This window comes from Sinohyriopsis cumingii, chromosome 1, assembly GCF_028554795.1.
Source record: "Sinohyriopsis cumingii isolate HCF-2022 chromosome 1, ASM2855479v2, whole genome shotgun sequence".
Taxonomy (NCBI): Eukaryota; Metazoa; Mollusca; class Bivalvia; order Unionida; family Unionidae; genus Sinohyriopsis; species Sinohyriopsis cumingii.
The window spans coordinates 135,489,274-135,516,249 of record NC_142961.1 but is presented as its reverse complement, the minus strand read 5'-3'; the positions used below and the strand labels follow the sequence as shown (position 1 = coordinate 135,516,249).

The 26,976-nt window shown below is 34.3% G+C and overlaps 1 protein-coding gene across 4 annotated transcripts in view; it reads left to right on the top strand.

Annotated features, from left to right (window-relative positions):
• The window catches only part of LOC149807910 (dedicator of cytokinesis protein 7-like), a 184,966-nt gene that overhangs the window by 78,690 nt on the left and 79,300 nt on the right, over positions 1 to 26,976 (top strand). For 3 of the 4 annotated variants that reach the window (XM_089971876.1, XM_089971866.1, XM_089971884.1), the window contains exons 29-31: positions 4,865 to 5,032; positions 6,361 to 6,537; positions 26,498 to 26,734. In XM_089971876.1, the coding sequence (XP_089828002.1) occupies positions 4,865 to 5,032; positions 6,361 to 6,537; positions 26,498 to 26,734 (582 nt within the window). The remainder of the gene's footprint in view (positions 1 to 4,864; positions 5,033 to 6,360; positions 6,538 to 26,497; positions 26,735 to 26,976) is intronic. The other variant, XM_089971895.1, reaches the window with a different exon arrangement.

The window sequence follows — 26,976 nt, the reverse complement described above, 5'->3', positions numbered from 1 at the left end:
CATATAGGTGGCAGTTTGAGTGATCTTACCTTCAGAAATGGATTGGCACGAAATACAATGCATACTTTTGTTACTTCTTCCACTCATGTAGAGTAGCATGTTCTCTTGACGAGGCCATCTAGTAGAATTTTTAAAGTTACTTAGCCTTGAAGCAAGTTGGAGCAGTTTTCTATTTAAAGGGAAGTATACTCCATCTATAATTTTCCAACTTTTGCTTCCTCCTTTTTCAATGAGAAAATTTTCTTTTTAGTCATAGCATCTGACTTGAAGTTCATAAAAGTGATGCTTTGGTTACTTTACTTACATTGGCTGCCTGTTTGGCCATTCCTAGAGGTAAATTATGTTAGAATTTATGATATAGTGTCCACTTCGTAAGTATTGACACTGTTACATGCATAGGCTGCCACATGGGGACTTCTGCAGATAGATTGTAATATAGTGTGTAGCTCTGTATGTCCACTCTTTTGAGTTCATAAAGGAGTATGAATGCCAAGCTACACCTGTGCATTGTGTCTGCTCTATTTTCGTCTTACAGATTTACGCTAGAGGCAGGATGAAAGCTATATAAACATTGGAATTGTGGGAATGACAATCAATATACATGCCTAGCTTGCCACTTTATGAATATATATGTCAGATATGCCTCTCTTAGAGCAAATGTCGGTGAGCTGCAGTATTGAAGTCACAAAAAGAAAAGGCACATAAGTGCACCTTGAATGACAAGGAGGCCATTACTAAATATGTTGAAGTCATTTTGATGAATGATTTATTTTTCAAATTGTAGTGCATTAAAAGGCTTATCAGCCACAAAGCAATCCATGCTGTCCTGGTCAGGAACAGCGACAGCTCTGGCTCCACCTGCCTCAACCTGACAAACCTCTTTTGGTGGATTTGATGGCTAGTTTTTATTGGTTACATTTGAGCAAAATAAAATAAAATCTTGCCAACTCAGATACTGTCTCACACATAAAAAGTATGAACTGGTTATGTGGATCAAATTTAACCTGTCCCAACATAAAGAACTTGACATTGTCATGCAAGATAAGATGGCACTGCTCCAGCAGGACCAGACACTGTCTCAGATATCAACAGGTCTTCACCATAGTCAATTGTTTCTTCTAAGTCAAAAGACAGAAGGTTTTTGTCCAGTTTGCATAATCTGCACCACATAAACACTCTCATGTATTAGCATGCACAGTGTTGTGCCACGTATCACACAATGCTTCTGGTGCCATGTTTAGCACCCCAGTACACACAGGATGTGGATTTACTTCATTCTTAGGTGGTGTGGGATGTCATGTTGGTGGGTTTTGGTCTTGAGGGCAATCTTTCAACTAGCAGAGAAAAGATTATCATCTCCCACCTTGAATCCCACTGGACACATGTGACTTTAAAAAAATCTCAGGACACCCAGGCCAGTTTCCGTTACAGCAATGACAAACCTACAAATGGCAGAAAGTAATGCAGTGCTCCCCACTCCCACCGTTCTCAAGGACCACCTTAAAGAAAAACTTAGCTTTTAACTTTCTCTTCAATGGTCACAACAAGGAAATATGTAAACAAGCCACCAAAAAGCCAAATTAGCCACACACACACAGCCTAAGGCACTAGGAAGGATTTTCAGAGAAGTAAACAAAATGAATAGAAAAAACACCCCTAGGACACAGCAGACAGAGAAGCCATCATACTTATTCTATACCCCAAAAAGACCTCATTTCTCAAGTGGACAAGAGGCAGAGAGACATTCATTCTGCCATAGTTTCTCTCTATAATATGACATGACATCATTTTAATGCCACCTTTGACAGATATCCTGGTGGGAAGAAGGCTGCTATTCTTGGTTGCCAAGTGCAAAAGTATCTGCCATGATGATCAGTGGACTTAGCAAGTGGTTTCAGTGGGCCTCAGTACCACAAGACACCTCCTTCTTTGTCCTGGGACCTTAAGAGACCCATTCAAGGCAGACACACTGCAGCAAGAAATAAATCTTCTCCAGCAAAGAGAAGTAGAGATCATTCACAATGTAAATTCGTCAGGGTTTTTTTTAATTAGAGACTATTTCTGGTCCCAAAGACCAGTGGCACTCTTGAACCAGTCATAGACCTAAGTACTCTCAATCAGTTCTTTCACATATCATAGTTAAAAATGGAAACACTAAGGTGTGTTTTAAATGATGTTCAGGGTGGAGATTTTGCTATAAATTGTTAAGAGTCTATGCTGTTAAAGTAAGTAAAAGAAAAGAGTGAAAAGCATCAAGCTTTGTAAAATTCAAATAATAATTTATTTTCCCACATAATACAAAGTGAAAATGCAAAAAAGAACTTGATATTGCAAATTAAATCCCAAAATAATCCTAGAATTGCAGATACAAATCCTAATAATTAAAAGTTCTGAATAAACTTCAGTAGAAATCCAAATTAAGTTCAACACTGAAGATGTTGATGTGCTGGTGTTGGCTTGTAAGGTGTTGATGTACCAACAGTCTTTTATTGAAACAGAGTAATACAATTCCAGGTTTGAATTCAATATAAATCCCAGTGGATATCTCTGTCCAAGAATATTGTTTTTTATGAGCATTCTGTATTTCTAGAGAAAACAATTCCCGATATAAATAATTTGAAGAAATAAATTCCAGCCCAAATGATCTGCTGGACACAACAGTAATACAAAAATTATCGTAGATCGTAAACATGAATGAATAATCTTTCCATTGGCAACATTATATAGTCCTCTACTTGATCTCAGGTCACAGTAAACAGTTTCTATAAAAAAATTGCCTAATGGAAAATAATCTTCTAGAAATTTCTTAATGTTTACAAAATAAAATGTTAGTTATTATTAGAATGTCTATTACTAAAATTATAATATATAACCGGGACAGTGTCAGTTACACCAAGTAAACTGTAGGGGAATCCCAATAACCTAGACCCCAACCCAAATAAACATATTTACTTCTATTAATGATCCTGATAATAAACCAATACACACAGAGAATATATTAGCTATATAGTTGTTGTTTATAGAATAAAAAAACAATAGTGTCGGTCAGGTAGAAAATGAACTTGATTTTGGACAAGGTTTAAGTCCAACATAAAATGTTGCATTATAATAGCATATAATGAAATACAAATTAAAAAACAAATAACAAACAAACAATGCAAATTCAGTATACATAACACATTGTATACCTGCAAGATGTGTATCTACACATCCCAGTTCACAAAGCTTCCATGATGTTCCTGCAGTTTGCTTTCAGGGAAATAGTTTACCAGCTAAGGGCACTCCTGTTTGGATTCAGAATCAGTCATTTGATCTTCTTAATTTTGATGGACAGAGTAGTGGCCCATTTCAGGACCACTTCCACTGCAACAACATCCAAATACTTGGATGACATCTTGCAAAAATGCCAGATGAGTTATATTTTAGAGCAAAACATGATATCCCTCTCCTTCTCAATTATGGATTCCTTGTGAACAAGGAAAATCAGAGATAATACCAACTTGGCATTTACTCAGTTTGGCTATGGAGTTCAAAACACATGTAAACAGTATGTCTTCCTTAGGAATGTACAGTCTTTGTACAGTAAAATGGTTACCGCTCTTTTTTCTTGTCCTTTAACAGAGTCAGTTTGATTGTTCACCTCATAAAAAGGCCAATAATGTCTGTGTGGTAATCTGAGACATTTCACATAGCAGTGTTACTCAGTAAAAAGTGTTTGCAGTTGTGTGACAATTTTTTTTTCTAAATGGGATGTAGTAAGATCACTTGTCTTGACCTGATTATGGCTCAAGGAAGGGAAGTGGCTGCTAAAACTAGTCTAAAACATAGTGATTTCATTCATCTTCATGCACACCTGCTAAGGTGGCGCTATACAGTTTCGCATTTTGCATAGGGTTAGGATTTTAAAGAAAAAGAATTTCCCCGGCTTTCCTCACTGGTTATACTGGCTATTTAAAAAAGACCTTGTATATCTTAGGTATAATGCAAAGAACCTTTAATTCCCTTTATTTTGGTGTATGATTGATGGGTGTAATATGGGTTATAGAGTATACAGCTTGGCCTTACTTCAAATGTGCACCTTTCAAAAAAGTGCTAGCTCTACTTGGTCATTTTCACTTCCTGAACTTCAGAGGTAAATTCTATAAAAAAGAGATGATAACTTTTTTTACATTTTATATATTTGGTAATTCATTCATTGCACTTTCAGAAGCTGGTATTGTCTAGTCTGGCAAAATTCATTTTCCCTATTTTAATAGCTGCTATGTATAGTGTACTTTAGACTAATTCAGGCTAATTTTTTAACACAAGGGAGCAGTCATTTTAGTTAGCATTGTGCTTAAATCATGTAAAATTTCCAAAAGTACAATATCCAAAAGAAATATCATCCACATTACATTAATGTAGCATAGAGGTATGCCAACATTCTCTCTATTGTGCATGTTTTAAATGTGAACTACTTCCCCTTACATACGTCACTCTCTCAAAAGTACATATTATCTGGTGAGCGCCCCCTAATCAAAAATAGACGTTACATGTGCTTCATTCAGCATTACCACTTTGGGTGAAAGAATGCACCTCCAAATAGGAGAGCTCCCCGCATAGTCACAGGAAGCTAACTCTTCTAATATATTCATAAATGTAATTGTCCCATTATCTATGATGTTGTTGACGAACACCTAATATGAACTGATTTATCATCACAATATTTTACCAGGTTATAATTTCATTAGCACACAGTCCAGATATTAAATTGAAACTCATTTCTTGAATTTTGTACATAGTAAACCATCATATGGAATTCTTCACATGTGTTTTACATGTGTTTTACATGCTGAATTGGTAATTCAATAATTCTTATGTTTAGCAATTGCCACAGCTATATGATCCCCATGTGGAGAGCCGATACAAGAGCTCTGCAGATTTGGAGGAAGAGGCTGACAGGATTAATCAAAGGGTTGCTATGGCAATAGCAGGACAAATGTTTGGTAGAATTTCTGATCCATCCATTTATGCTGCAGAAGTTGAATCCAAGGTAAAAAGTCTTTTCTATAATAAAATGCAGGGTAACATATTCATAAAATAAAAAGAAGTTTAACAGAATGTAGTTTCCATATGTCCACCATCAGGTGAAGCATATATCTGATGATATCCATCTGTCCATTACAAAAATTGTTTCCACACAATAACTCCAGTTATCCACCATCTACAGTTTCCACACTTTGTATATGACTTGCACATGGCATAAGGAAGAACCTTATTGACTTTGGTATCAAAAGGTCATAGGTCAGTGTCACCATCTGAAAGAAAAAGAAAAATTGTTTTTGCACATTAACTTCAGTTCTCCACCTTTGACAGTTACCAAACTTTGTTGAGGGCTTGAACTGGAGGCAAGGATGAATACTAGCTATTTCAGTATCAATTGGTCAAAGGTCAAGGTCACTGGAGGGCTTACTTTTAAGGTTTGGAATAGGTCTTTTGATTTTGTGGGTCAAAATATAAAGATTCAAGGTCATTGTGGCTCAGAGAACAAATTGTTTTACATGATAACTTTTGTTTTAGGGTATGTTTTTTGTTTTGTGCTTTCCTTGCACTTAGTAAAATAGACCTGTAGATTCTGAGGTCAGAGGTCATGATCATTGTAAGTCTAATACAGAAATAATTGTTTCAGCAAAATGAAGTTTAGTCCAACATTGCATACCTTGTCTAAAGTTAAGGTCATTGGGATCTGTTGGTCAGTAACCTCCAGGGTCAACCATATGCTACTAGTACTGGTTTGTGTGCTGTTTGTGGTACCCTTGTTAAACGTTATCACATTGAATTTTTACTTTTAGCGTAAAAGTACATTATTAAATTCTTGTCATATTGATTTATTATCAGTTTAATTTGTGTGTTTGAAAAATAAGAAATATTTTTAATGAAAAATCCGATCAGCATGCAAAGTATTGTAACAATAGAATGCAACATTGAAAGAGTATCTAAATTTATGTTGATTTACTTCCAGAATATAATTATATAAATGCATCCATCTCATCAACTTCCATCCACAAATCTATAATTGCATCTCGGCAGTTTACCAGAAATGTGTATTTGGTACATCCTGTAATTTTCTTTCTGCTTGAAACATTTATTTCATTCATACTTTTGTATCATGTAATGCTTAGATCATCATGGTACTAGAAGACTGAGTAAGGCTTATTTATCAGATGTAAAAGTACAATCCTTTGCTGTGGAGGAATTTAGTTGTAATGTGTATTATCTTTTCCTTAGAGTGCATATAATTTGTTCCTTTATCCATTTGCCATATCGTAAAATTTATGCATGTAATGTAAAAATGATCAACATGAAATTAATTGATTTTAGTCTCGAAAGTCGCAGCTGTGTGCAGAGGATACCAGAAACCTCCTGATCTGCTTCGTCTGGGTGCTTAAGAATGCTGACAAGGCAGTACTGCGACATTGGTGGTCAGACATGCAGATCAACCGTCTTAGCTGTATCATGGAGATTATCTACTTCTGCATCTCCAATTTTGAGTACAGGGTAAGTCCAGGCCATGCACATTTTGTCATGGGACTAAAGGTATAATGAAGGAACTTTTATTTCTTTTCTTTCCCAACATTGGGCACTTGTGTCCTCAGAATATATATGAGCAAGTCTGATTGTCTTGGCTGTAAGGCCAAGTGAACTTATGGTATTGCTCTGCATGTATTGTGTGCTATTTGTCATGCATCCTTCAATGTTTTGTTATTTTCAACTTTTTGTGAAAGTAATCACTGGACAGATTTTAACGAAACTTGGCAGAGAGCATCCTTGTGTGAAGGACTTAAACGTTTACCCATATATTGCTGAACTGCCATTAGATATGACCATTATTATAAGAAGTCTTTTTAAAAAAAACTTGTTGGCCAACTTTTACCAAATTTCACAGATAGCATACTCACAAAGAGGTCTTTCAGGTTTATATAGATGATGCTGATCTGGTGTAAAATATGACCATTGTTATTAAAAATAGAAAGATCTTTTCATTTTTCCACAACCAGTCTCTAGAATTTGACCAAATTTGACAGAAGCATCCTTGCATAGAGGTCTTTCAGGTTGTTTTTATCAAATAATGCCATTCACCATCAGATATGGCAGTATTTTAACAAATATTACAAAAAGCATCCTGGCATTAATGACTTAAAATTTGATACCAATGATGCCAATCTGCAATAAAATGTGACTTGTAATGCTACATACGGAAGGACATTTCAACAGGATTTATTGTTTCAGATACCATCCAACAGAATTTTACCAAATTTAACAGAACATCCTGGCATAAAGGGCTTTTAAGTATATAAAATTAATACTTGTTTGCAATCAGATTTTACTGTTATTGCTATTGATTGAAAAGTCTTTAAATAATCTCTTCTAAAAAAAAGCTGCTCAACAGAATTGGACCAAATTTGACACAAATCATCTTGACATGAATGGCTTACAGATTTGTACAGATAATACCAGTTTACCATCAGATATAGCCACAGTTACCAAAAATTGAAAACCATTAAACAGTTTCTTCCCAAAAATCACTTAACAGAATTTGACCAAGTTAGACAAAAATCAGTCTGGCTTTAAGCACTTTGAATTTTAGCAAATAATGCCTATCTACCCTTGAAATATGGGTGCTATTACTACAAATAGAAGAACCTTTGAAAAGTTCTGGAAAAGATGCTCAATAGAATTTGACTAACTTTGATAGAAAGTTTTACACATTTATACAAATGAAATCGATCTGCCACCATTACTAAAAGTAGAAAAACGTTTAAACAACTTTGTCAACAAAACAAAATTGATCTTCCGAATTTGACCAACTCTGATGGAACGCATACAGGCATGATGGCCTTCTAGTATTGAACAAATGATGCAGATGTGCCATCAGATATGGATGAAGATACAGAAATATAGAGAAACCTTACAACAATTGTTTTCATGACATTTTCAATCTTCAACTTTGGAAGAAATTTCTACAGAAAACATACTGGTGATCCGGATTTCTTGGCCAACTGCTCTTGCATTTGGTTGTTAGATAAGTAAGTTTTCTAGGGTCCTGTGTCAAGAAGTGCACATTTTTGACAATTGCTCTTTCTACCCATGTCTCTTTGTTTGTCCACTGGTCTGTCTGTTCACTCTTCGTGTAATCAGCATTACTCTGAAACTAACACATAAATAGATGTCGTTTGGGAGGTTACTTGCCTATTATAGGTGGATGTGCCTTTTAAAGGTTTTGCCTTCATAGGCCCAATTTTGATACAGCCATTGCACATTTTCCATTAGCATTATATTGGCACTACAACATTCTCTTGTTGCTCAGGAACTATTCAACATATTCTAATGCAGTTTGGTTTGTACATTTCATAACCTAGGTTTACCTTTTATGACCCTTGGTGTCTATCTTAATATCTTCACATGGAGTGCTGCTTGTAATTGGCATAGCTCAAGAGCCATTCAAAATATTCAGAAGGAATTTGGTATGAGCATTGTCCCTAGATTTATGTGTGTTTTGTATGGATTCATTCTTGTTTTGAAGAGTTGTAACTTCGTGATAATTTGTCCTCCCGTCTTTGGTTTCTGCAAGATGACTAGAGCAAAGTTTGTTTTAATTTAGCCAAATTTGGCATGAGTCTAAAGATTGATAAGACATCAAGTGATTTAATTTTTAGCATTCCATGACATAATTAACTGGAGTTTTTACCACTGATTTCTGACTTTGGTTTTGCAGCATAGATATACTTATTTTTTTGTGTGGATTTCAACAAAATTTGGCAGGTAGTTTTATATAACAGAGACCTTGAATTAGTTTGTTTCACATTATCATTTAGAAGACTTCTGGTCCAAGATTGCCTTTCCTCCTAATACTGCATTCAGTAGCATAACTTTCCTAAAGAATATTGCATTTTCCTTGAAGTTCTTATGCACTTTTATTTTGAAGAGACCAAGCATTATTTGGAATTCAAGCATTCCATGTCATTGGCAGTCAGGGGTCATAACTCTTATCAATCTCCAAACTTTGGTTTTTTTCCATAGAAGTTGAAGGCGTAGCAGAGCAGATTGTAGAGAGTGGAATCCATTACAGTGTGCCAGTTGCTACGAGTTCTAGCCTTTTTAAAAAAAATTAATTACTTTATATTTGTACTGTTACGTATAAGTACTAATATTTTACTATTGGTATAATTGCATTATTGTCCATTCTAAAACAAAAGTTCAGTATAGATAACGCAGAGTTAACGTCTATCACATACCCTTTAGTACACTTGCTTTGGGAAATGGTTGTCAGTTCTGTATCATATGATTTCTATAGGTCAAGGTCAAATGTATGGAAGAGAGCATACTTGTAGAGCCTGCATTCAAAGTTTTTGAGTGCTAAACTTGGAGGTTTAGGACTTTGAGCTTGATATCAAGCCTTGTGCTCAAAGTGTTTTGAGAATATGGGACAATGAGTACATTGTGCATGTGTGTAAACTATGCATGAATAATTGCACACAATGTTAGATGTTGATTACCTGCATGGTGTCATTTTGACTAATTCTGAGGTGGATCACAGATCAAACTATGAACTAGACAAAGTCATATTGTTTAAATTAATTGCATTTAGTTGCTTTTCTTTGTGTCATGATTGCTTTATCATGATTAAATAGCAGTGTAAAACTTTTATTGGATATTTTAACATAAAAATATGAAGTATGTTGTTGTTTTGTATTTGATTTAGCAGATTGTACTTACAGATTTATTTATAAACTCTTCACTGAAATTAATAAAATGACAACAATAACAGATCTACATGCATGTGTACCTGGAAAATATTTCTGCATGACTTGCTTTTGTTATTAATTTTTAATACTTTACTCCCACATTATAATGCAGTTCATTAGAGCCATTAAGTATGCCACCTTATAATGAAGTACATGATATATATATTTTAATGAAATGGAATCCATGACCATACTTGCCTTACAACAACGACTGTATTATAACAAAATGGCATCCATGACCAAGCTCACTTTACAACAGGAACTGTGTTTTAATGAAATGGAATCCATGACCATAATGGCTTTACAACAGGAAATGTGTTATAATGAAATGGAATCCATGACCATACTCAGTTTACAACAGGAACTGTCTTGTAATGAAATGGAATCCATGACCATACTCACTTTACAACAGGAACTGTGTTATAATGAAATGGAATCCATAGCCATACTCACTTTACAAAAGGAACTGTGTTATAATGAAATAGAATCCATGACCATACTGGCTTTACAACAAGAACTGTGTTATAATGAAATGGCATCCATGACCATACTCACTTTACAACAGGAACTGTGTTATAATGAAATGGAATCCATGACCATACTCACTTTACAAAAGGAACTGTGTGATAATGAAATGGAATCCATGACCATAATGGCTTTACAACAGGAACTGTGTTATAATGAAATGGAATCCATGACCATACTCACTTTACAACAGGAACTGTCTTGTAATGAAATGGCATCCATGACCATACTCACTTTACAAAAGGAACTGTGTGATAATGAAATGGAATCCATGACCATACTGGCTTTACAACAGGAATTGTCTTGTAATGAAATGGAATCCATGACCACACTGACTTTACAATAGGAACTGTGGTATAATGAAATAGAATCCATTACCATACTCACCTTACAAAAGGAACTGTGTTATAATGAAATGGAATGATGACCATAGTTTCCTTATAACAGGAACTGTGTTATAATGAAATGGAATCCATGACCATACTTGCCTTACAACAGCAGCTGTGTTATAATGAAATGGAATCCATGACCATACTCATTTTGCAACAGGAACTTTATTACAATAAAATGGAATCCGTAACCAAGCCGACTTTAAAATGGGAACTATGTTTAAGTGAAATAGAATCCATGACCATACTGGATTTATTATAGGAACTGTGTTATAATAAAATGGAATCCATGACCATAATCACTTTACAACATGAACTGTGTTATAATGAAATGGAATCCATGACCATAGCCACTTTACAACAGGAATTATGTTATAAGGAAATGGAATCAATGACCATACTGGTTTCACAACAGGAACTTTATTATAATTAAATGGAATCCATGATCATACTGGATTTATTATAGGAACTGTGTTATAATGAAATGGAATCCATGACTATACTCTCTTTACAACAGGAACTGTGTTATAATGAAATGGAATCCATGACCATACTTACTTTACAACAGGAACTGTGTTATAACAAAATGGAATCCATGACCATACTCATTTTGCAGCAGTAACTTTGTTACAATAAAATGGAATCCATGACCATTCTGACTTTAAAACAGGAACTGTGTTATGATGAAATGGAATCCATGATCATACTGGCTTTACAATAGGAATTGTGTTATAACGAAATGGAATCCTTGACCATACTGACTTTACAACAGGAACTGTGTTATAATGAAATGGAATCCATGACCATACTTACTTTACAACAGGAACTGTGTTATAACAAAATGGAATCCATGACCATACTCATTTTGCAGCAGGAACTTTGTTACAATAAAATGGAATCCATGACCATTCTGACTTTAAAACAGGAACTGTGTTATGATGAAATGGAATCCATGATCATACTGGCTTTACAATAGGAATTGTGTTATAACGAAATGGAATCCTTGACCATACTGACTTTACAACAGGAACTGTGTTATAATGAAATGGAATACATTTCATCATACTCACTTTACGACAGGAACTGTGTTATAATGAAATGGAATCCATTACCATGCTCTCTTTACAACTGGAACTGTTATAACAAAATGGAATCCATGACCTTTCTCATTTTATGACAGAAACTATGTTATAATGAAGTGTCTTATAGTGAGGGAGTTCTGTATGCTGTGTTGATTCATAGATATATTTACACACAATTTCATACATAGTTACTATGTCATGTATGAAAGGGCAAGATAATTCTTTTTAGTGATTTACAAAGACTTTTTGCATAAGTTCCATCTGTATGCAAAGTGCCTCTGCCTAAATCTGAATGATTTACAGAACTTTAGTTCAATTATTCAAATCAGATATTATGGTTATTTGCAGAAATTTATTTAAATGGTCATTTTTAACAAAAAACTGTTGATTGTGTACAATTTTACATTTTCTTCTGCTTGACAGATGTATGAATCACATTTAATATATATCTTAATAATTTCACACTAACCTAACCATTGTTTACCTAGCTTTTGCCTGTTCCCAGGTGGCTTCTATGCAGTGGAATGAGTATTATTTTATATATAAGAGAGTGGTTTGGGCTGGACACCTGCTTTCTCTTTATACATGTAGTATATTTAGCCAAGGGGCTTCCCCATTTTAGTTTTAATTTTAAGAATATGTTTTTGTTTTCTTATTAACTTTCAAAGGAACATTAGTTGGCAGATCCTATCTACATGGTTTAACTTCAAAATTTGAGATGTAATTAAGTTTGAATGACTAAGAACTAGTACTAAATATTTTTGCATGGTAATGATTTGACATTTTTTTATACAAAATTCTTAAATGGAATAATACAGTTGTAATTTGAAGTAAATGAAAAATGGATGAGCTGCCAGCATGTAGAATAAAGCATGTCATGTAACATTTTCAACCATTGCTATTTTTCAACCAGAACAATTTAGAATACATGTTAAATATTAAACTAAGTTAATAAAAGAATTAAAATAAATATGATTGCAAGAAACCCTAAAAAATAATTTTATGTTAGAGTAAAGCAATTTATTTTTTTGATATTTTCTTAAGTTACTGATTTGTATGGTATAAATATTTATAGGAATATTCATTTTGGCTTGAAAATAAGTGTGTATTCTCTTTAAACATTGACAATTTCTTCCCTTCAATAGCCAGAGCAGTGTACAGATTGTCAGTTACCAAACTATATGTATATTCAGAGTAATTATAGTCACATGAGACCAATACAACTTTAGAAATCACCCATGTTTTTATTTGATGTTTATGTATAGTTCATTAACCCAAATAGATAATGGTTGTCATTTGGGGATCATACAGCTGTGTGACATACAAGATTTTACATCAGACTACCTCATCATCAGTACTCTGCATTTCCCTGCCAGAGACTCTTGTCCTCTTGTCTTAGAATTCATTCCATCCCCTTTTCCATTCAGATGGTTTCCAGCTCTTTTGAAAAATTAATGTGCATATTATTATTACCCTTTTTCTGTTTGATACATATTTCACATAAATTGTGAAGCTAAATTTAAAATTTCATAAATGCCAATTTACCTTTGGTGGGGGTCTGTACAGTGCAAAGGCATATACATTGTAACTTCATAATAACCATCAATAGTTGAATAGTTTACCTAATACTTTATTTGGTTAAAGTGACCACTCAAGTGGCCTAAGTGGTTAGAGCATCTGGCTCAGATGCAGGAGGTTGCAGGTTCAAACCCTAGCTGAGTCATACCAAATACCTAATAAAAATTGTACTAGCATCTGCCTCGCTTGGTAATCAGCATTAAGAGGTTAGTTTTCGGACTTGCTGCAGTGGTGTCAGAATAATATGTCTCGGTGGGGCATAATGCTACATGACTGCAGCATGGTGCCCCAGTGCTAGAGATCAGTATAAACTGCCATTATAGATATCATAACAGTATGACTAAAATTGTTAAAGCGACATTAAAAATAATGAAAAAATCCCCACAATCACATTTGGTTAAAGTTGCATTTAGATGCCACAGAGATACATGTATTAAATGATACTGACATTACACTCTGACAAAAAGCAATACTTTTATTTATAAATCATATTATCTATACAAAAATTAATTTACTTTGAAACAAACTTTGTACATAGAACTGACCTTTAGAATTATTAATTAAATGTTAGTTTGAAATTAAAGCCATTGTACCCTTTCATTCCCATCTGTTTTCTGTCCACAACTCCATGGCTCCATCCAGAATATATAAAACTCAAAAGACAGGGTTGGTTTATAAAAAAATAGATTTAATAACCTATGCATTTATTTTTTCCACTGTGTGGGCAAAGAAACAACTAAACAGGCACTTGATTTATTAATGACTTTTCTGATTGTTTTGATTGCATGGTCTGGCTAACACCTGTATAGTATAACCAAACAGAGTGATTTCCCAGTCTTGAACTGTCATCTAATCATTCTCATTACAAATATCATACCAAGTTTAATTGCCTGTTCTCATTAGGTGTAGATGGAATTCAGGTTGTAAGGAAATCCAATGGATGGATGGATTTCAGAAAAGACCTTTTTTTCCTATTCCTATATCTGATAGTATTGGGGAAATGTATGTTTTTGACTTAAATGCATTAGTTGTGAAACAAGTTAAAAGTTCTGTAATAAGTCCAGACGTTATTTGAAACAATTCATAATGCAGAATATGACCAGCACATTAGCAGATTTGCTTGTGAAACCAATGTCCAGTGTTTGATTACAGTCGTCATTATAGACAATTGATGCTTTGAGGATTTTGACCCATCATAGTTCTTGTGTTTCATCACTAGTGCCAGGATTTAAAGAAAACCATTGTAAATGATATCCTCTCTACTTGGAACATTTTTAGATTGGTTTGTCTATATGTAGATTTGTGTATGCCAAAACTACGTTAGCAATTAGCAAATGGGTGTAAATTATTTTGCTGCTATCTATTCATCCATCTGTAAAACAGTACACTCATACAACAATACATCCATACATCTGTATGATTTTTAGTGCAGTTGCAATTTTATGCACTTTATAATGGTCATAAATAGATGACCTAATTAGAGTTTCTGCATCTTTTAGTTTTGAGATATTTATTGTGCATCATAAACCACAAGACCAACTTAAATCAAATTTGGTAGAAAGTACCCAGGCATAAAGATCTTTTAAGCTTACATAAATAATGGTGATCCACCATCAAATATGGCCACTATTGCTTCAGATAGAACAAAAAACCATTTAAGCCACTTCTTCAAACAAAATTTTTATGGAAAGCAGTGTGCCAATATTTCTTGGCCAACTTCACTTGGATTGGGGATCAGTTTAGATATCAGCCAGGGGAACAATCTTTAGCATATGTTGCCTATAGTTTACACTTATTTTAACTTTTTAGATATTTTGGTGGGTGAGAAAAGGTAAGCATAACACAATTAAGCAAAACCCACCTGATGTAGACAAATGAAATTTGGTAGACAGTTTATTGACCTAGGTAGATTTTTCAGGCAGCAATTTTAAAGCCAGCAACATTTTTTGAAAGCATAATTGATATTGTGATACTTGCCATCTTTCCATCTATCTGTTCATCCATATATCTGTCCATTGTGACAACATTCCTGCCTTATTTGCTAGTGGAAATTAAAAAAATGTGTTCCTATGTTGCACCATATGGTAACCTCCGCAAGAGGAATATTACAGGTAAAACCCATTATAATGCGATGCTCAGGGTCCAGAGAATAACATCATGATATAAGCAGGATCGCATTAACACACTTTTTGAAAAACTTCCCCAAAGAAAATGTGCATTGAAACTAACCTCTTGATCATATAATCTGCTAGGGATATGAATAATTAGATTTTATGAAAGCCTGTATTTAGGATGTTAAAAAAGAGGTCACCTTAAATTAAAAAATGGGAGCCATGCTGCAATCGCATTATAAGAGAAATAGGATTATAATGAATCATGTTATAATGGGTTTTACTGGTATTAATGGTTCACATGCCTGGTGTCCATTTGATGGGTCAGAGGTAAAGTAAAAAATATGTAAATTACAGTTACATTTTTAAATATTTCCCAGCCTGACTTAAGCAACAAAAGTTTCTGGTGATGTTACCCAGATGGTGGCCATCTGCAGGAGGGATATCATTATTGGTTCCCATGCCTGAGGTCCTTGTGAGGGGTCAGAGGTCAGATGCCCAGAAGTGTCAATTACAATGACATTTCCAATTTTTTTCCCAAAACTTAATACATGTATATGGAGCTGTAGCAAGAAGATTCAATATATGTGAGATGGATTTTGCATTATAATCCACTTGATATAATCCACAGGATCACTATCATGATTTGGGGTGAGTACTAGGGGTGGTGGTTAGGAAAGTGGGGGTATTTGTGACAGCATTCAATTGCATTTGTTTGAGTAAATTGTTTTATACAATTTAAAATTGTTATAGTTTTTTTTACAATACTTTGCTCAAATAACTTAGCACATGAGGTAGAAAAGCAAATTTGGTGTGCATCTTTGCATGGTTATGTTGATGACCTCTAGATTTTGATACAGTTGTAATAGTTTTTCAAAACTTGATGCACTTTTGAATTGCTTGGTCTGCAGTAGTTGCACATGATTGTTATAAATTAAAATCTATCTATACAAAAGGCAAATACTGACATTTAATGTACATTAAAGCTTTTTTTGACAGCTTTTAAATAATTTGAATTCGTGTTTTGCATGGTTAGTGAATTGTTCACTTTATTAATATGGACATAAACCCATTGACCAGATTTAAGTTTCTGAGGAGGTAAAGAAAACAATTTTACACTCATTTCTTACCATTCTTTGGAGCGATTTGGTTGTGTTTAGTTAGGAAATTTAAAGTGTTTGTAATTACTCCAGTAATCCGATAATTTTAGTGATGCTTGAGATGTAATGCTGAATACTTTATAAATCTATAATATTTTCTGCTAAGTTAGGTAGTAGAATAAGGGACCATGCTTGTATTGTTGCTGTCAGTCACTGCCATGATGTAAATAACACATTTCCTTTTAGAGGGAAAGGCTTGTGTTTGAACATAGTCTCTTTAAGAATGTTTTGTCATCTTGGCTGGAATAATTTTTAAATCTGCCTCCATACATGGTCATTTTACATAATCTGTATTTACACAGAGTATTTTAGCAGATTGCTGTGCAGCAAGTCGTGCTTGAATCAAGTTTCAAATGGCAAAATTTGACAACTTTGTCTTTCTAGTATGTCAGTTGCAGCTCACCTGACCTTAAGGCAGACATGTGACAGAACCAGGACATCAAAACCAGTACGCATATAAATTGTTATCAGTAAATTCGCTTTTAAACCAGTAGATTTTCTTGTCAGCAAAAATTTTACCTAATTTAAGGGGATTGAAAAGAAAGAAGTGATTTTTTATTACATAATTTGTATTTTCGTGCTGTAATAAAATCATTTTTGAACATGACTAATGGAAAATGTTACAATAATAATCAATGAATATGAGTCAGTGTATTGTCAGTTATTTCAAAAGGGAAGAGCTGTATATCTCACAGTTCACTGCAAGGTTTTTCAAATTTCTCACAAAATCCACTATCATTTTTAGTGTCTATAACAAGATCACTGATAGGTGACTGCTGATAACAATTATTGTGATTGTTATTTCACCCCTAACAGGCTGTCAATAGTTTTCTGGTCTAGACTTCCCCGCATATAACTTTGTACTTTGTGAAGAATGGAGAATGTACTCTCTGTAGCCACATTAGAAATGGCAATGACAAAACAGTAACATTGTAAAGAAGTTCAAACGTCACTTTTCCTTTGGCTGGGTTTTAAGGTTTTTGATTATTCTTCAATACATAACCAAGCTAAATTAACACCATGAAGGAAGTTCCTGAGTTTGACTTAGATGTATTTCCGATTCTGATATTTTTCAGCCAGTTGTTTTTTTTAGCATTGTGAGAAAGCTCGTGTTTTGGCATTTTTAAATATACTGAAGAAAAAAGATGTAGGAGCTGCATATTCCTTTAAAACATTTTGAAGATCACAGTAACAATTAAAGAAATATAAAATCTATCAACGGTAACTCCATTATTTTTTGCTGAAATCATGTTTTGGTCAGCTTCTCATTCTGTCTCACTTCTGCATCAGGTTGTCCAGTTTTTCAATCCCTTTATTAATTATAACACCTCGGAGCCCTCTAGATCAAAACAATAAGGAAATCATTTAATAACTTGTTTTATAGCCTCTTCAGCCAATTACTCAGCCACACATCATGGCATCAGTATAATATTTCTGGTCCCTAGCAGGATGGTTTCTGCTAGAGTACAATGCTTAAAAATTCCATTCTTTGAATACATGTATCAATTTTGTAAAAAATCTTCTTTTTTTCAAAAGCAGTAGATTTCAAGCATGAATTGGTATATGTGACAGCCGTTAAAACTATATATTTGTCCTACTGCTAGTAGATTCACATGTGCGATTATGGCATGGCATCATCTTTCATGTCTTATGTGTTCTTTGTCATTTATCAACAAGTGCTTTTTTCAGCTTCTAAAAACTTCACTGAACCTGTTTCACGCAAACTTAGCAGAGAGCATCCTAACATTCAGGTTTTTTGATACAGCTGGTACTGATCAACCATGAAATCAGTGGTTACTAAAAATATAAAACTCTTAAAGCAGTTTAAGAGACATAAACCCCACTAAACTGAAATTTGGCCAGGTTTATATATAAAAAAAGGATTCATGCATAAAGCCTAAATTTTATGCAAATTATTTTATTAGTCATTAAATACGACCATCATTATTAAAAATGGAGAAACCTTTTAATGAATGTTTGTCAAAAGCTGCTGAACAGAATCTGATGAAATTTGACAGCACATCCTGGCATGAAGATCTTTCAAATTTATGTATATGATGTTGATCCATTGTCAAATATGTCTGTCACTGCTAAAAAATGGAAATTATTTAACAGAATTTGCCTAAATTTCAGACTGTGTCCTGGCATGAAGACCTTTCAATTTTGCACGTTTGCTGCCAATCCATATGGCTGCCATTACTAAAAAGCAAAAACACTTATATCAGCTTCTTCAGAAAAATCATTAAACAGAATTTGATTAAATTTGATAGAATGCATCTTGGCATGAAATGCCTTTTGTTTTTAAACAAAATGATGCTGATCTGATATAAAATATTGATAAGGTTATTAAAAATGGAAAATCTTGAAACAACTTGTGAAGCAAATATCTGAATAGAATTCACATAAGTTTGAGAGAAATATTCCTGGCATGAAACCTTATCCTGTTTATGTAAACTGATTCCGATTCACCATGAAATAAAGCCAGCATTATACTCAAAATAGAAAACGTTGTAATGACTTCTCAATGACCACTAAACTGAATTTTACATATTTGACAGAAAACATATTTCTATAAAGAAGACCTTTACAATGTGTACAGATGATGCCAAATGGCCATATGTCTAAGAATAGAACAACTTTTTTAAATGATTTGTTTTTAAAAAAAACCATAGAATTCAAATCATTTTGACAGCATTTTGACATGAAGGTATTTTAAATTTGTACAGATGATGCTTTTCTGACTTAGGTTATGGCTTCCTTTACCAAAAGCAGAAAACATTTTAGTGACACAAAGTATCCCGACACAGACATTCCAAATTTTTACAAATTATTTTGATAAAAAGATACAACTGATGTTACTACAAAAGGAAAAATCTTAAAATATCAACAATCTTCATACAGACCTCCATTTCTTGATCAATAGATTATGTAGGTGACGAATCTAAGGGTCATTTGGGCCTTTTGTCATAGATAGCATTTGGAAAGGAAATGATAAAATTCTATAATTTTATTACTTTTAGCACACAAAAAAGGTTTAAGCTTTAGTGACTGGAAGCAGGGCTTACCGTTTATAGCCAGACAATGGGGACAAGTGAAATTTTTTGGCAATCTTCTGAGTACTGAAACCTTTTGAGTTGTTAGTCTTAAATGAATGAGAATCAACATCTATCAAGTGTCAACACAGCAAATGAGATCCAGAATGAAAATTTAACCAGATTTTTCCATTGGCTGTCGGGGCCGGTTCACATGTATATCAACTATCCTTGCACAAAACTAACTTGAGAAAATTTAACTGGCTTTGCTGCCCATCAGCCGTCAGTATTAACTGGCCCACCTAAAAACCCACAGGACATGAACCAGTGGGTCAACTGCTAAATTGACCCCTCTATTGAGATCCCCACCAAGATACATGTCAGGCCTCAGGAATTGGTCATATTTCTTTGACATGTCCAACAGTTCTAATTTTTGTGCTGATTATAAAATGCCCAAAATGGACATTAAGGAGTTTAGGGAACTATTTAAATTCAGACTTGATAAATAACTTCTTGTAACAGAAACTTGTAAATGAGTACTGATGTAATGTTATACATAAGATGTAGATTGCAACAAGTGCAATAATGCCTCAGGACTTCTCTACACTGTACAGTGTGACTTCTACCAGGGACATTAAAAGGTGCGGGAGTCAGTCATTCAATTTTATGGATTAAGAAGGATATCAACAAAGTGTTGTCACTAGTTGACTCCTTTGAAGTCGAGGAGAGCTATTATGCTACCTAACATTGGTGTCAGCCTCAGTAATTGAACTGTGTATTGTACATGTAAATGACTGTAAGAATTAGATGAATGGACTTTTCATGTGAAGCCTTGACTGTAGTTGCTGATGAAGGTACTTAGTGATGCATGAACCATGCTTGTATTGGCTGTTACTCCAAGGATGCTTAAAGTCAGTGACTTTTACCCTGTAGAATTTGTATTTTAGGGGTGGAGAATGTTGATTGCTTCTGTAGCAGATTTTGTGGAAAATGTATGTGGTTTTTATCAAATATATAATACTACCTGTACTTTGAAAAGAATGTTTCGACATTTGTACGTTTCTTATGCTTAGTAATTGTATGTATGCATGCATGTATGTATGTATGTATGTATGTATGTATGTATGTATGTATTTATGCATGTATGTATGTATGTATGTATGTATGTATGTATGTATGCATGTATGTACATTTGTATGTATGTATGTATGTATGTATGTGGTCTAACAGCATGCCTGGATAATATTGGCTATATTGTGCTGATTAAATTTAAATTCTAGATATATAAGAAGAAAAAGATATGCCCCCCCCATTTGTTACTTTTCAAAAGGGGCCAACATTTCAGTGTATAGATCACTTTCATTTAAACTTACTTTCTGCATAATAGTTTATGCTTACATTGGTAATTGGAAACCACTTAAAGGCTCCTAGTGGTAAGCTACATAATCATTGATTGCAATCTGGTTTTTCAAAAGACAGGAAAGAAAAGTAAAATAATCCCAATACAGATTATAGATGCACAAGTAAAAACATGTTTGAGCATGACATGACAGTGAACCCCTCAGACCTGTAACTCGAGTGATATGGACATTTATACTATAGGTAGAGTACAGTAAAACAAAACATACCTGCACTTAATACAGTTGAAAATGATGAATGCATATGTGATGGTCACTGGTTCCCTAGGAGTCAAAACAAATGAACAGTTTTTAACAGGAGCCCCAAGTGGCTGAGTGGTCTAAAGTGCTCTTCATCATTAATCACTGCCATCTCACCTCTGTCTGCGTGGGTTCGAGACTCGGGCTTGGCCATTGTGGATATGTGAGAAAGCTTGCTCGTGGGTCGGTGGTTCTTTCCGAGGTTTACTCGGGTTCTTCCTCCACCATTAATACTGGCTGTCATGTATAGCCTATCTTGTGCTGAAAAATGGCGTTAAATCCTATAACAATAACAATAACAGTTTTTAACAAACACAGGAATTTTATTTAGAGAAAGATTTGTATCCTGCCTGTTTTGAGTAAAGATGTTCAGAATATTGTTATCAACTCATCTGTCTTTGTTATACTATCCCGTACTTGACATGGTTGATATAAATATTCACTGGGGTTTTTCTCAGCACTGAAAGACTCATCTGGAGTCCCAATGCTGTTTACATCACATACTTCTGTTGAAAAAAATGTCCCATTCTAATTTTTGTATATTACAGAGAGTCAGGGACTTTCCCTCTGGGGTAAAACAACCCTAGTGATGTATTTCCCCCATGATATAAAGTGGCATGGCACATATTTTGTTTCTAGCACACACAAAAACATACACACACACACTTCCCATTTAAAACCATGGAAGGAGTAAAATAAATACAAGTCCTGCCACAATATGTTCTATTGAAATTTTGTATTGGGGAATTGACTACCATGGACCAGAGTTTATTGACATGAAAGACTCATTCAGTTATGCAGGTGACATTAATATCTGGGTCGATCATTACTCACAGGAGTAAAAACTTGAAAACTACTCAAATCTCCATTGTATAACCATAAATGTTCATATTGAACATAAAAATGTACAAATGCCTCTTAAAGCTGAACAATGAATGGCAGTTTACTGAAACAACATCAAAAGACTTGCCCTGTATTGATGCTGTTCCCGGGCTTACCAGTACTATAGTCCATTTCAGATAGTACATATCTCTAACTCCTGACATACAAAAGAGCACTTTTACTAACACTCCTGCCAAAATGACATAACAGAAATTAAAATCTTTCTTACATAATTTACTCATTCAGCATCAGATATAGAAATTAAAGTGAGAACATTTCAGATAGAGAGATTAAAGTGAGGACATTTCAGATAGAGAAATTAAAGTGAGGACATTTCAGATATAGAAATTAAAGTGAGGACATTTCAGATAGAGAAATTAAAGTGAGGACATTTCACATATAGAAATTAAAGCGAGGACATTTCAGATATAGAAATTAAGGTGAGGATATTTCAAGACTTGTAGTCAGTTATTGGTGTAAATAGACTATAGTGGGTCTGCTCTGAGCAGATGGATTGTGATCAACAGTAAACATCTATGTGCTGTATTTTGTAATAAATGGCTATATGCTTAAACCAATATATACATCATATATAGTCACTTACTGGGTATCTAAATATCAGACATGCAATTGATGTTAGGACCCTTGATATATCTTTCATTCACCACCAGCACCATCATTCCTATCTCCATTCATAACATCCCTAGGAATTAACTTCAGACATGACTTGGAAACTATTAAGATCTCCACCATACAGTGATATCATACCTTGATCTTTTGTACAAAAATATGTATGTCTGTGTACTGTATATGCTTGTCTATAGGTCAGATCCAAACGCATGCATCATAAACCTGATCTGCTACCATGTAATGTGCTGGCAGATCAGGGTTTTGTGTTATTTTCTTCTGTTGGTTACCCCAGGCAAAATGTATAGACTCAGATCAGTTGATACATTATGTAATGGTGGATCTTGGTTTGTGCAGTTTTCATTTGGATCTGACTACAAGTGAATATATATATATAGTATTTAAAAAAGAAAACATGAAACTTCTGAAGACCATGTCACACATTGTGGAGTCTAAAGTTACTGTATAAAGCATGTGTACCAGGTATGTGCATTACATCTGTAAATATACTTAAATAATGTGAGAAGACAAAATATACATAACTATGCAGCCTACATTAGCCCCTAGGTCAATTCTTTTCCTTAGTGACTCAAGAGTTTTACATTTTGCACATTTATTTTTATTTTATGTGTATCTTACAGAAATTTTAAAATCATTGCTTTTATTGCTTATCCTGTTGTACTTTGTATTTATTTGGTAGGGTTCATCTTTTATAATTTCTTTTCTGCAGTTCTTTCTATCCATAGTTTGTAGAACTCTGCATTTTATTGGTACCATATAAGCAGACATACTGTACTAATGTGCTGTTGAACCCTAATGCATACATATATATACTTAACCAAGAGGTTTATGTTGGGCTAGTGGTCAAAACAGATAAACATTTGGATATGTGTTTTGCAAAATTATACTCTCTTTTGACAGCAACATCATTATAAAATGGATGCTTTGATTTTTAATTTTGTTTTAAATTAATGTTTTAAAGATGGTGACTAAAAATAAAATTCATGTTAACTGAAACCACAGTGTAGATAATGGTGCATTTCAGTTGTATTTCATAGTATAAACATTTGTAAGGGATGTCTCAAGGCTACCCTGTAAGAGACTTGATTTAATAATCTATGTTCAGATTGTTAATAAATTGCTTAACATCAGCGTACAAAAAAGCCAGGTTATTCTACAGCCAATAATTGGTCAAGCTGTAGTAAATAAGAGCTGTTGATGGAATATGATATGACCCACACATTGGTCAATAGTCATCCATTGCATTTGTTTTGTGTCATCTGTTATCTATAAACATCTGCTATTTCAACTTCTTTAAAACCACTCAACCTATTTCAATTAAATTTGGCAGAGAGCATCCTTGCATAAAAGTTAGAGTATGTACAAATGATGCTGATCTTCCATCTAATATGGCTGCTTGAATTAAAAATAGAAAAACCTTGCAACGATTTCTCCAAAACCTCTCAGCAAAATTTAGCAGGTTTGACAGAAAGCATTTGGACAAAGAACATTCCAATTTTTTTTAATGATGCCGATTTTTATTATTCAGTAAGGCTGTTACTACTTAAAATAGAAAAAAATAACTTTAAACATTTTCTGACAATAAATGCTCAACAGAATTTGACCATGTCAGATAGAAAGTATTCTGGCATAAGGACCTTTAAGTTCTGTACAAATAATGCTTATCCACCATTTAATATGGCTGCTGTTTATAAAAGTTCAACAGCATTTGCACATTTTCTTAACAAAAAGTCTCTGAAGAGTTTGACCAAGTGTGACAGGAATCATCTTGGCACAAAAGATGTGGTATAGCTGTACAGTCTGACTGCTGTTGCTAAAAAAGTGAAAAACCCATGAGTTTTAAAAATCACTTAACAGGATTTGAAAAAATGACAGGATCCTGGTATGTATATATGTACTGCTGATCTGACACATGATATGGCTGAAGACAGTGATGAAAAGAGAGACGGTGGGCAGTGTTCTTCATAACCAATCAGCAGCATTTGAATACACATTTGACAGAAAAGATCTTACAAATCCACATTTCTTTGCAAGCTGCTTGTGTTGGCAATTGCACATATGTCTCATGAATGATCTCAGGACTAGCACAGAAATTGGATTTTAAGCATGAAAATGGGGTTTTAAGTATGGAAATGGAATTCTAACATAGAAAAAGGAGTGGAATTAATGATACAATTTTTGTCTCATCTGCAAAGTGTAGATGAGATATGTGTGTCAGTTTTTCAACAGCATTGTAACTGTTGTTGATGGTGTAGATGTCAGTGTTAAATTTTTGCATTCATGTAAGTTCCTCTGACACTGTTACAGAAACTTGATGGATGAGGTAGCTATAAACCATAGCCATATTAGGTCACAGTGACCTACTTGCCACACTCCATGGATCTTATGATGTTTTGGCATTGGGCGCAGTCTATCTATAGTCTTATAACACAAAACCCGTTTGTTTGTACCCCCCTACTGATTTAAAAAACGAGAACATTTAATGTGAAAAAGTGCACAGAACTAAGTCAATTGAATCATTGATTTATAATTTCTAACCTGACTGTGATCAGAATGGCACTAATGCTGGCATCCCCTGCACCATTTCATGCTTAACAGACTTTCCATACTAACACGGCGCCATATTGCGTACACTATAGGCTAGTTTATTTCCATCAGACAACATAATGACGTAGTTCATCCTGTTCGGCAAATGCTGAATAATTGCGTAAATTACATAACGTTGAGAGTTTGGAATTATATCCCTCTGCATACATGAACATAGAAATTAAACAGGTTGCTAAATCCACATGAAAAGCATAGTTGTCATTTTCCTTTGCTTGATTCGACGTTGGAAGCAGACAACTTATGTATGTACATCTGTAGTTGTGATGCACCCCTTTGCTGAAAATGGACTTGTCCAGAAACTGGAAATGGATCTGAGCATGTCCGTCTATTGTACTGAAAACTTCCGTTAAGCATGAAACGCGCATAAGATGACGGTGTTAGGGCCACTCTACTCAGAGTCAGGTTAGAAACTATAAATCAATGAATGAATTGACTAAGTTCCTTGCACTTTTTATCACATTAAAGGTTTCCATTATTTAAATCGGTAGGGGGGTACAAACAAGCGGGTTTGTATTATCAGACAATAATACTGTCATATGTATAGTCATGAAACTTTATGTCCATAGAGACCTGCATTTCTTGCACTAGTGAGTTTGCAAGACTTTTTGCATTATGTCACATTGGATCAGACAAGTTCTGTGGAATTCTTCTGTCTATCAATAATTAAGCCATGTACAAAATATAAAAGAAAAAAATTCAACATCTAGGACTAGAACACATTTACCATTCCAAAGTTTTCATGTAACAACAAAACACTTAGGATCATAATTTTACCCTAGATGTCAGGTTTAATAGATGAGAACATAAAAAGAATATAAATGTATGTTATATAGATAATTGACAGCTTTAAATAAACAGAAAACATAAGTTTTAAAGAAACCCCAATCTTCGATAGTATTATAAATTATTAATAACAAAAATTTAATTAGCATAATCACCAAAAAATGTTTTTGGAATCAATAAAGGAAAAAAAAGAGCAGAAAAATGCTATATCCAAAATATTTGAAATTTATCCCCACCTTCACTCAATTACTCCTCAGTCCAAATGGGCACCAAGCCGCATGGCCCTGGTGTCCCAGCGTTCAGCCTCAGAAGAAACCCTAGAGGACTGGGCTGAGAGTCCCTCCAATACCATGACTCGTCAAAAGAGTGCCAGTCTGCCCAAATCACTCTCCCGCAGTGACCTTTGGGAGGGCATCCAACGCAAGTCCCAGGATTTCCTCAAGGGAACAGTCATGCTGTATCGCAGCAACAGCAAAGATGACAGCAATGGACAGGTATTGGGAAGAAATTCATCTTGGCCAGTTGATTTTGACCTAATTGCATCTTTATTTTCAGGATAATTAACTCATTTTTTTTCCATTCTGTCCACAGGAGCCCTTCATATGAACGAGCTATACAGTGTCACTTGTATTGCTTTTGGTTGTGCTTTCTTTTCAGATTATGCCTAGGACTCAACATTGAGTCACCACATTCAAGTAATACATTTTTCAGGCATTGCCATTAGTAAAAGTCACTG